The following is an 11501-nucleotide window of genomic DNA, read 5'->3' on the forward strand; positions in this document are numbered from 1 at the left end:
GAGCAATCTAAGGAGAATTTTTAAAACTTCCCGTGAACAAAGGTTTGGTTCTAAACCGAGCTAACCTGACTCATGCTACCAGCCCTGAAGATTCACTAGTGGTCTGCACCACTGCTACCCTGCAGGCTTGCCCAAAGGCCATTGCAAGGGTGATTCATTTGATCACCCATTAAAAAGCTGAAATGCAGCCTCCTCTCAGCTCCTGCTCAGTGGGTTTGTGAGGAAATGCTGACAGCCTGCTTTACAGACTTTGACTGGAAGAGAATGCAGCCAGTTGGCTATGCTGTAGTAAAAGTGTAATTGCTATTGATTTGCTCTGATAAAGGGACTTGGATTCCAGCAAATGAACTTGCCAGTGGAAAATTGCTCAAACAGTGGAAACTTCAGGGTAAGCAGCCGATTTTCAGATAGCAAGCTATGAATGTGGTCCAAGAAAAACAGTTGCACTGTGGCAAGGTAGCAGTGGAGAGCAATGCAGAGAGGCAGGTGTTACTTAAAATAATAAGAATAATAATTTTAAAAAGAGAATAGCAAAGGCAAGATTATTCGATTTTACATTCTTAGAGAAAGAACAAGATTCCAAATAAACGTGAAGAGACACAACTGCAAAAGTAGTTTCTTTTCACAGTAGCCCTTAAAACTACTACAAAGACTGCTATTCTGAAATGAGCTGCCAATCTCTGTTAACAGCTGTCACTCTAGGTGTTTCAGGGCAAGGCATCATGAATGCCGAAGTTACGGGACGGAACAGTAAGTTTTGCACAACTTCATTTCAAGTGTGTTTGCTGGGTGACTGAGAGGGAAATGCAAAGATTTACAGAGTGGATATTCCTCCCTGTCCTTTTCCAAGATTGGCACCCAAGAAGCAGGTCTGAATGGACTATAATGGATTTTGTTTTATTAGCTTTTTGAGAAAGTCATGGTTACTGCAGCTTGCACAGAGATGTTCTGCTGATCTCTGAATATAGGAGTAGGGCCAGTAAGCAGTTCCTTTTTAGTAAAGAAAATGTATAAGGAATGACCACACTCTCAAAACAAAACAAAACAAATTCCTCTGAGAAATGAGGAAGTGGGACTGCAGAACCAGGCTAGGTGTTAGAGGATGAGATTAACACTCCCCACAGTGACATGACAGTTATTAACTGTCATAACAGCTGCATCAGTGGTGCTCTGAAGTAGCATGATCTATAAGAAATAAAGCAGTCTGTGATGAGATAGAGCAGTCTGTGACAAGTTAGAAGAAAAATATTTTTGAGAGGCAAGTTTTCAGAGAAACAGCAGAAGATGACAGAGTGATGTGAGCAGCAGAACTACAAAAGGACAATCTGCACTATGTAAACAGTGTTGCTTGGGTACTTATTGTCACCTCTTACTTGAATCTAGGCAGGATCAGATGTACAAATCAAGCAAAGAGGTGATTGTCTAAAACACCTAAGCACTGTTCACTGAATGATATAAAATTTCTCTTCTGCTTTAGACATGCTTTAAAGCTGACAAAGGACTAGATTTATCTACTACTGGATTTATCAAGTATTTTCAGTATTGATTCATTTCTCTCAGGAGTTTTAATTTAATCAACTACATTTAAAAAGAAAACATTTTAAAAAACTCAACAAACAAACAGTTACTTGTAAGTAGAAAAGTGTTGTTCAGGTAATGTGGATCATTTGCTTTTTTTTTTTTTTCAAGTGGAAATATTCTTCTCTGTGTCATGAAGTGTAAATTAACCTGGTTTCCTACATTTTGCCTCTGCATCTCCATTTAGAAAAACATGAATACAGATTTAATGTAGTGGTTTTGTTTCCATGTTCTTGGACAAAAATGTAACACCAGACCAACAAAAACAGGTTTAGGTCATGCTGATCTGCATTTGGGATGCTATTTACTCTTGTCGTTGTGCACCTCCTTTTGAAAAATGTTACACAGGGCAAAATGAAGCAAAGCACCACTAAGTATCATAAATAATCATGTCCTTTTTCTATCCAAGGCCTATTCCAATACTGGAAGTCACAGGATTTCCCTTGACCAAACATGTACGTACTTTTTCAGACACAATGATTTCAAATTCAAAAGTTTGACTGAAAATTAGAGAGCAGAATATTAAAATATCTTCAACTTACCATGCCCCTAAATATGCAAAACCCTGTTGCTAGAATGAGGTATGCAGCCAACATTAAATCTATTGGTCGTCTTAAGAGTCCTTTCTTCTGGACTTCCTGAACCACCTGCAACACAGAACATGTTTAGTAAGTACATCCTGGTTCCACATGACATGTGTTTAACTTCAAATCAGTCCCTACAAGAAGGGTGAAGCAGTGAAACATTGACAGATGCAGTTAGTTCTCAGTTACATTACCCTTTTTATCCACTGATTTCAGAGAAAGAAAGATTTCCATGTCTAAAAACATGACTTTGGACTTCATAGGATGCAGTGAACAAAATGAATCTGAATAAACTCTAGAAATTGATGGATCCGACTAAAGCCGTTTCAACACAGGTTAGTTTACTTTCAAAGCCACCTAAATCAAATGAACACTAACTGCAATCTCTTAAGGCTTTAAAGCAGTATAACTAACCTCGAAGTTGTGTCTTTTGTTAATTGGAATGAATGAATTTTCCTGAATGTCCCTATGTAGAAAAGCTTTGGAACTGTAGGTTTGTCTGAAACATCTGAAGCTGAATCTAATACGCTTTGTGAAAGGACTGTTTAGAGGGACAGCAAAATAAGGGTCCATCTCATTACTGATAGTGAATGCTGGTTTTCAGTAGCCTGAGACTCTGTTGAAATGAATGGAATATCACTGGCATAAAATAAAAGCTTTCCTGTGGCCAGTTGAGTTTTCTGCTGAGTCGGGTGAACAAACAACGTATCTTTATGTAATGCAGAAACAGAGAATGAAATGTGTGTGTGCCCATGGAGCGGGCAGAAAATCCCCCTTCCAGTCCTCCGCCACTGTGTGGTATGGATTCCTCCGACAGGCAGTGAAGCACCTCGTGGTGTCTGGGTGTGATCTGTTCTGTACCTCCTTGCCTCGGGACAGGAATCCCCCACGGCACCGCGTGGGCAGGCGTGAGGGGTTCACACTCTACGGCAGCAAAGGCCGTGTAGGTCTCCAGCATGGCAGATGGCTTGGAGGAACCAAAATCATCTCTTTGTCTGCACAGTAAAACTTACAAGACCCACGGAAATAATTTGAGGTACATTTTCATCACTGTGTAGTCACAGACAAAATTATAAGCACATCAGAGTGTCTTTCTGTAGTTCAGAAGGAAAACTTCCCCATTTATGTGTTGCTCATTTCCTCTTCCTTTTTATTAGCTGTGTGTTGGCATGCAGACGGCATAAGAAAAACTTGATTTCCTTCCTGTTACACACTTGTGGAATTGTCTCCACAGCACAAAACAATAATTAGGATGTGGAAGCACAGTTAAAAGCACTCAGGATCAAGATACTCACAATGAAGTTATGGAAACAGGAGAACTGATCTTGCAAGCGCAATTCCTGAGAAAGAACTGCAAGATCTGAATTGTAGTTTGACAAAGATGAGGCTATTTTAAACACATGGGCCATGCCTGTCATAAAACGATTTATTTTTTTTCTTGTAAAGGATCTTTTCCAGGAAAAAAAAGTGACATCTTTGTTTTACAAACAAAAATAACAGTTCATGGGTGCTGAGTTGCAAACTGTATTCAGATGCAGACTACCTAAGGACCATGGGAAGTTTGAGAGTTGTTACATTTTCTTTCTGCTTTTCTCCAAGTATGAAGGTTATATAGTCCTATCACTCCTTTCAAAAGGTGTATTAACTTCTCTGCCCTCATGCCTCCAAAGAACGTGTTTCTGGCCAGAATTAGCAAGACCTTTAAGTGTATCCACTCATATTGCCTCTAGGAGGGGGCACGTGGTTTCCTGTAAGTCGGTGCAGGAGGGTAGAAAGGGTTTGGCACTTGTAGTCTCCCAGTTTGCCTTTTACAGGGATTTGCCCTCAAAGTGGTGATTCTGTAGTGGCTCTTTAAACTTCAAGAGAAGAAAATCTGTCTATACCCCTCTTTCCTAGTGAGGAATTGTGGATGGATTCTGAATGTTATCTTTCAGACTTTTCTGGGAAATCTGTCAGCACATCATCTGCTGTTGTTCTGTGCCATAGGCTATGCCACTTGCACACTGACTGCCTTTTAGCTATGGAACAGGAGCGAACTTCATCTGTGTCTATGTTACAGTTACAGAATGAACCTGACTGAGACTCAGGAGCTCTTGTGATGCAAAAATAATAAGTGATTCTATTACTTAAAAGTGGTATGGTGTGCTGTGGCAATAAACTGGCTTGCTTATAGCAACTGTTCTGTGCTTTGTACTGAAGGGATTAATTTTTTTTTTTCTTAAAAATGCATAAACTATTACTACATTTTTTGATTGCTCAGTTAATGTTATTACAGCCCAGCTATTAAATTAAAAGGCAAAGGTCTAAGGAGTTTTAAGTAAACTTTTTTACTTTTTTTTAAATAAGTGAGAAGTATGTAAATTTTCATATCAATTAATGTACAATGTCTTACCTGCAAAATCTAACATTGCAGAATGCACATACAAAAAAAACTGTATCTGCAGAAGAAGACTTTCCTGCAGAGCTTCTGTAAGAGTTTTGTGGTGCTTTATGAAACTGGTATATGTCAATATTTTCATCAGCTATGAAATTGAAACAGTAAGAAACTGGATAGAGGGTAGTAACACAATTACACCTAGAAATGGGTTCTTTACTCTAGAAACACAAGATCCTTTTGCATTTTCTTGCAGTATCGATATTTTTAGTGTCTGCACAGCCCGGCAGCAATTGTCATAAGAGTGAGCGGGTACAATACATTCCACGCTCACCAAGGGACCTATAAAACTCAGCAGAAACAGCAAGCAGAGGTCAGTTTTCCTAGCAGCAGCCAACACTTAAGTACAACAATATTACCTTGACTGGAGCGTCGTGAGTCACTGAAGGTTGGTTATAAATTCGGAACCCAGCCCATATGGGAAGGCAAATATATGGTACACTTAAGAAAAAAGCAGGACATACTTTTGTTCCATATTTGCCTGTTAAAAAATAATGGTAAGATGTATGAGAATTTGTAAGGTGTGTTGTAGAAGAGATACAAAATACCCTATGTAATATCAAAACTAAAGCAGCTATGGTAATGTAAACACAGAACATTAGAAATTGCTGTTAAGGCAACACACAAATCTCGTTGAAAATCACGTGCTCAGTAGTGGTAGAGTCACAGGGGACAGAGCCTATCAGATGGGAAGCCATCTTGGAAACTGGGGGATTTTTAGGGGGCAGGAAACCCCCTCTGTCACTCTGCAGTAGGTAATCCTAGAAGATGGGACAGCTTTGAAATCTCTTGATAGAACCTGCTTCAAATAGAGATGGCATTCTTTTAAAAATGGAATTTTAAAAATCTGATATAGCATTTGTTTTCCAAAGTCCTGATTTCTCCTACAGGTGTGTACTAATATTTGAGGGCAAAAATTCAGAGCTGTCCTCAGGCCAGGTAAATTAGGAAAATGTGTCCTTTATACTGGCTACTCTCTCTGTCAGAAAGGAAGGCAGAAGGCACGCTCTTGCAAACAAGTTTCTTGGCCTTTCCTAGAGCAAAGAGGAAGAGGTATTGTTGCATTAAAGCTGACTGTTTGTGGTGTGTGCGTATCTACAAAGGAGGGAACTGGACTAGCCCCATGCTGCACTGCAGATACTCTTCCTCTGTCATAAAAAACAGGGTCAGAGCAAGCTTTTCAAAAGCTGACTAGAGGATTTGGATACATGAACCTTTTTCTCAGTTGGACACTTGTCAATTTTGCATCAATTTAAGCTTTGCTGAAAAGGAACCCTTTCATGGAGGGGGTGGTGCTCGTATAGGACCACCTGCCAGTAATAATGAGGTCAAAATTGTTACAATTCTCAACCTCTAGCAGCACAACTATGCACTGATTTATGCTACAAATCTAGGGTTGTTAAATTTCATTTGAAAGTAGAGTAACTTCCAGATTTCACTTTTAAAAGTCATTTGGGTGCCTCTTGTAAGGTGCTTGAAAGTCAGACTATTAAGTAAATTGGAAATTCTGTGCAAAATAAGATTTATATTTTTATGATACTAAGAGTTATTGTCTCTTTGATTAAATTAAACCTAGTTTGGATGAAAGCCTTATGGGCATAACAAAATACGGTACCTTTTTTTTTTTTTACCCTTGAGACCAATGTAAATTGAAGGTTTTTTTCCTCCTGGCTTCCATCTTCCCTTCCTCATGCTTAAACTTTGAAATATCTTGCATCTCTTTACTGATAGTCTTAATATTCCTCCTTCATATTGTTACAGAAAGGAACCAATACTGCAGTAAAATATAGATAGCCTAAGCTGAGTTTAGAAAATGTTTCACAGGAAAAGGTTAGCTATATAAATTATGTCCTTACCCACAATGTTTCCAGGCATAAAGACAATGATGCTCATGATAATGGAACCTAGCCAGTAGAGGCCAATGGTTCTATAGCTCTGTCTGTGTAAAAAAGAAAACAAGGTAATTATTACACCATCCTTAAAAATCCCCTACCCCAAAACACCCTCAAACAGCATACCCATTTTCATGCTTGTATCTTAGTAAGTAAAGGTTTTAAAGTCTGTACCACAAGCCAGTGGTGGAGTCTTGCCCTTGTGAACGGGACATGGAGAGATCCTGCATTCATGAGTCAGAAAGTTATCACAAAAACAAGACAGGATTTGTGCATGTTCAGTTATTTGCTGTTACGTTCCACTCGTCCACATCGTGACTGTGTGATTTTGCACATTGCAGGTTGTACAAGAAAAAGAATTAATAATTAATAATTTAATTCTGTTAGCGCTTCTATTGCAAGTGAGTACATTAGCCTCTGGAATTTAAGTACTTATTCTCTCAAACTCTTTATTCAATGGCAAGAAACATAAGAATTTCTAGCAACAACCATTTTCTCCTAAACTGCATGATGCTCTCTAGCATGGATGAGAGATCATCATGCTAAGCAATGCATTATTCCTATCACAAATGTTATTTGAAAAGTTTTTCACACAGGGTTTAATGTGCATCATCTTTCCCTTTAAGTAACACAAAGGTGCAGCTGAGCTGCACTCTCTGCTGCAGGGTGAAGAGGACAAGACTGCACCTCGACTCGTTTGCTGGGCTTATTCAGCTGAGAGAAAGGGTAACTCAGTGAAGGTCCAATTTCTGAAAGTAACGAAATTTTAATAACGTTTCTTTGGCCTAAGACATGAAAAAGTCCTGAAAGAAAGATCTAAACACTGCCTAGAAAAGAAATCCCGTTAGGTTACACGAGGATAGAAGCAAAGTAAGCAGTGCACAGATGAAAAGGCCTTACTCCCATGCGATAGCTGCCACCATCAGGAGGTACATCAGGTAATGAGCGGAGCCATCCCAGTAGCAGATCACGTGGCCGTACGCCGTGTTCAGGTAGGGTTCACCCTGGGGAACATTTCACAGTTAACACACAACAGCAGGAGACCATTTCAGAAAAGCAGCTGATGTTCTCTCAATCCAGAGGTGCAGTTTTTGACTGACGATACATGTTTCCAAGCACAAACCTGATTTCAGTAGGCTCAGGTATAATCAAACTGGTTCTATAGCTGGAAAACAGGGTGCAAGATGGAAGGGAAAACTCTTGTGTATGACTGTCAGCATTGTTCTGCTACATGAGGGAAATGGTTACTTTTCTATATTTTAGTGATAAAAGCTACAAAATAAAGATACATCGAACATGGAACAAATAAATATCTACTTCATCAACCTAGAGGTTTACAACAGTAGTGAATATATTGATGACAACATATAACCTTGTAAGGTCCAACTCATTTCACGCTAAAGTTCATGGAATCTTTTCAATGACTTTAGTGACTTTCATGTCAAGCTCTTACTGAGCTATTTTTGGTGGATGTTGATATTCAGCAGCCAACAGATTCTGCTGACTGCGTATCTGGCATCATCATTTTTTTAACTCTACTTTACTTCCTTTTAGTGAAGTGATTACGCAAAAATAAAGGAGCAATTTTGTTTCCTCCCTGGTAATACATTTAGGTACTGCAGTACTCATCCACCCCTGACTGCTATCTATGGCTTTCTGCAAACATGTACAGACTATTCAAGTTACTACAGAACACACTATTTCTTAAACTAAGTGAAATAACATTGGAGATTGAAAGGTCTCCTAGTTTTCCCAAATGAGTCAGTGGAGGGTTTGTCCATAACAATACTGAAACAGGTCAGTGACCAAAGTCAAGGCCACCTTTTTGAATGTGTGAGTGGCTATTTTTCTGTGACAAATCCTATACCGAGTTATTTATACTACAGATTTTATTTGCATTTGTAAGCCAAACAATTGTTTACCTCTCTCAAGTAATGAGTCATAAATCCATCAATAATTCCATCCTGTTCCAGTCCAATTATTAGATTCACTACGCTGGTAAAGGCAAATACAGCATAAACTGTAATAAGAGGAAAAAAGAATAAATTAATAAAGATTTGGAATCATGCAGTTGCTTCACAGTCTGATAAATTCAGACAGACAGAGATCTGTTGATGCATCTGCTTTGAGGTCACAGGTATTTAACACACAATATGTCTTTCCCACATAGCTTACTTAGGGTTTGGGTTTTTTTTTTTCATTAGTGGTTATTTAACTAAGATTTTATGAATGTGAAATTCCATATAGGCACAGCCTCCATGGAAAGTCGGTGTCTGCAGAAAGGGCTGACCAAAAATCTTGGTCATGTGACGTATACAACCTTGCCTGTAGTCATCTCCTGGAGAGGAGAAAGGACAACAAAAAGGAGGTGGAGAAGGAAATATGACTTGCCATTTTTGGAGGTGAACAAGGCAAACTGCATGAGCCACAGCTGCCATGGGAGACCTCCCCAGCAAGTCAGCGAGTCACTCCTTTGAGTGACTTTTTTTTGGCTTGCGGTAGGGTTATGTTATTTATTTCCTTTTATTTTGGTGTGAACTGAGTTTCCAGCCTCGTGCAGAACTCTGGGGACAGATACCTACAAGTTGTAATGAGGAGGAACACCGAGGGCAAATACAGGTGGCTTGTATGCTGCTTTGCTTGTGGCCCATCTTGCAAAATTTCAAACAACAGCAGTGCTTTTTTCTTCTAGATTTTTGCTATAAGGTAATCTAAATCTAAGGTTTCTTTTTAAAACGTAATCAATATCTTTATTATCTTATGGCAAAGTATCAATGTAGAAATGTTGGCCACTGCACACAGCCTGAGCCAGGAGTTGGGGTGGTTCGAATTTTCTTATGTATAACGAAGCTGAGTTAACACAGAAGCCTAATAAAAATGGGCAAATTAAGAAATTCTGTCTTAGGAAGAACCAAGCCATGGAGGCCATCGATCCAAAAGACCCCAAAATCCCACATGAGTGCACTTAGGATGAGATATGTGTGGGAGGTCTACTGTGGTGCCTAAGTCCTACTAGAAGGAGGCTCTTAACAGAGCAGGCATGACCCTATTTCACTTTCACAGCCCAACTGGAGTGTTATTCTTTTTCAGATAGGAGGTCTGCCTTGTCCCTAAGCTGAATCTCCTGTTTAAGAAGGTTCAAAACAAGCTTTATTTCTCCACCTTTTTCCCCAGTCTTTCTTAGCTCCTTACCACCTCACCAGATGAGGTTCTGAAGCCCTGTCTTAAATGTTCCATCTGAAAGAACCATCATATGTTGTTATTTATATAAATTAACAGTTTCTGAACTTAGCTTCATTGTTACCAGGACATACCATAAAACAGCGGGTCTTTTGGTGGTTTTCTTTTGACAAGAACACGAGCCAAGAGAGCAATAAAAACCAGAACCAGCAATCCAACTGCAACAATTGCCCAGGAACTGTAACAGTATTAAAAAGAATTTAAAAGAAAGACAAAGAAGCAGAATTTTGTTTCTTCAGCTTTTCTTACCAGCTATCCTCAAATGCACATACTCTTAAAATAACTTTGAATACTTTGAACGACTGTTTTTAAAGTCTATCACATAGTCTGTCATAGTATTCGTTTTGCAGTTTTGCAGAATTTATGTGCCTGCCTTTTCACTAGTGATCATCTAAAAAAAGAAAATATAAAAATAGCTAGATAAACAACATATCCAGGAGTCTAGATTTGTCTGACTAAAATCAGTTTTCATACTGGTATCTGCAAAAATAAACAAAAATGATGGGAAATTTAAAGGCCAATGAGAGCTGAAAGTCACAAACACAGAGATTTCAAGGCCAAAAAGGATCATTAGGGACATTTAGTCTGATCTCAGCAATAAATTATCTACTCAGGAAATTACATAATCACAGATAAAACACATCAGTCACACGGAATAGGAGTTGCATTGTGGAGTACCTATGATGGATCAAGGTTTAATTTCCAGTTTTTGAGGTGCTACCAGAGGTCTCTCTGGCCCTATAAGGCAGGGCTGCTTGGGGGGTGGTGTGCCAGGGATCTATCTAGGTGAGCTCAGCAGGAAAGACCTTTTCTCTGAAGTCAGGACTATAATGTTAGCACACGTAAAGTGGTAGCAGAGGACAGCACAAAAATCGTTCAGCACAAAGCAAATTTGTCTCATTCCCCTCAAAAATGCAAGTTTAAGAAAATCAGTTTGAAATTGGTTTCCCTCCCCCAAGTACGCAAATTGTCTTTAGTTTTCTCTAGGAGACTCTCCTGCTCAGTCTTCCCCGAGCACACAGGAAAAAAATGGAGGGAGAAAGTTAGGTAAAGTCCAGAAGCTTAAGCTATAAATATTTGGCACATGATTTTATACCCAGTACCTCTGTGTGTCCAGAAAATAAACTGTGTACAAATAATATGGACTATGACAGTCCATTTCAGCCTTCATGAAACTGGACTTGAAACTGTTGCAAAAAATTTGCAAGCTCAAATATTTCAGAATATATACACACATACTTTCTGAGTCAGGACGAGCAGTGCTGGCTTGTTAATTTATTTTATGGCTTGAGTCTTCTGCTCGTGTGTTTTCGCAGTGATGAATTTCTTCATACCGTTACAGCTGTTAATATTGCAGTGACTTTTCACTGCAGTCTACCAATTTGAAATAAATATTGGCTATGAATCAAGTAAGTCAGTGTGTGTTATTCGGCATTTCTCTAGCAATCAGAAACAAAAAATGATCAGCCAGAAGGACGAATATGAGGGAGGAACAGATGTAGCAAAGCCTTAAAAACACCAGGCAAATATTTCTGCAATCAAGTTGCAAAAACACCCCAGGCTACGGAATCACAAAACACCTCGCGGACCATTAAGTACATTGGTTTTTCCGTAAGGAAGGATCTGTCTCCTCTAGACCTGCAGTTTATCGTGGGACCCTGTTTTTCTGTGGCAGAGCGAGGGCAGACAGACGCGTTGGGTTAAACCCCGCACGTCTTGCGCTGGTGCGTTCTTCCACGCGCTCTGACTCGGCGCTGGGTTTGGTCCGCGGCT

General features: G+C 39.3%; 1 protein-coding gene across 1 annotated transcript in view; it reads right to left on the minus strand.

Moving 5' to 3' along the window:
• TM6SF1 (transmembrane 6 superfamily member 1) overlaps positions 1-9906 on the minus strand; it is a gene marked incomplete at its 5' end in the record, with an annotated part of 17281 nt that extends 7375 nt beyond the window's left edge. Inside the window, 7 exons of the mRNA XM_008947047.1 lie at positions 1-7; positions 2121-2225; positions 4956-5077; positions 6453-6535; positions 7389-7492; positions 8411-8508; positions 9803-9906. The exon at positions 1-7 is cut by the window's left edge and continues 107 nt beyond it. Of these exons, the coding sequence (XP_008945295.1) occupies positions 1-7; positions 2121-2225; positions 4956-5077; positions 6453-6535; positions 7389-7492; positions 8411-8508; positions 9803-9906 (623 nt within the window). The remainder of the gene's footprint in view (positions 8-2120; positions 2226-4955; positions 5078-6452; positions 6536-7388; positions 7493-8410; positions 8509-9802) is intronic.
• Between the last annotated feature and the right edge of the window lie 1595 nt (positions 9907-11501).

Source organism: Merops nubicus, unplaced genomic scaffold (assembly GCF_000691845.1).
Source record: "Merops nubicus isolate BGI_N331 unplaced genomic scaffold, ASM69184v1 scaffold47889, whole genome shotgun sequence".
Lineage (NCBI taxonomy): Eukaryota > Metazoa > Chordata > Aves > Coraciiformes > Meropidae > Merops > Merops nubicus.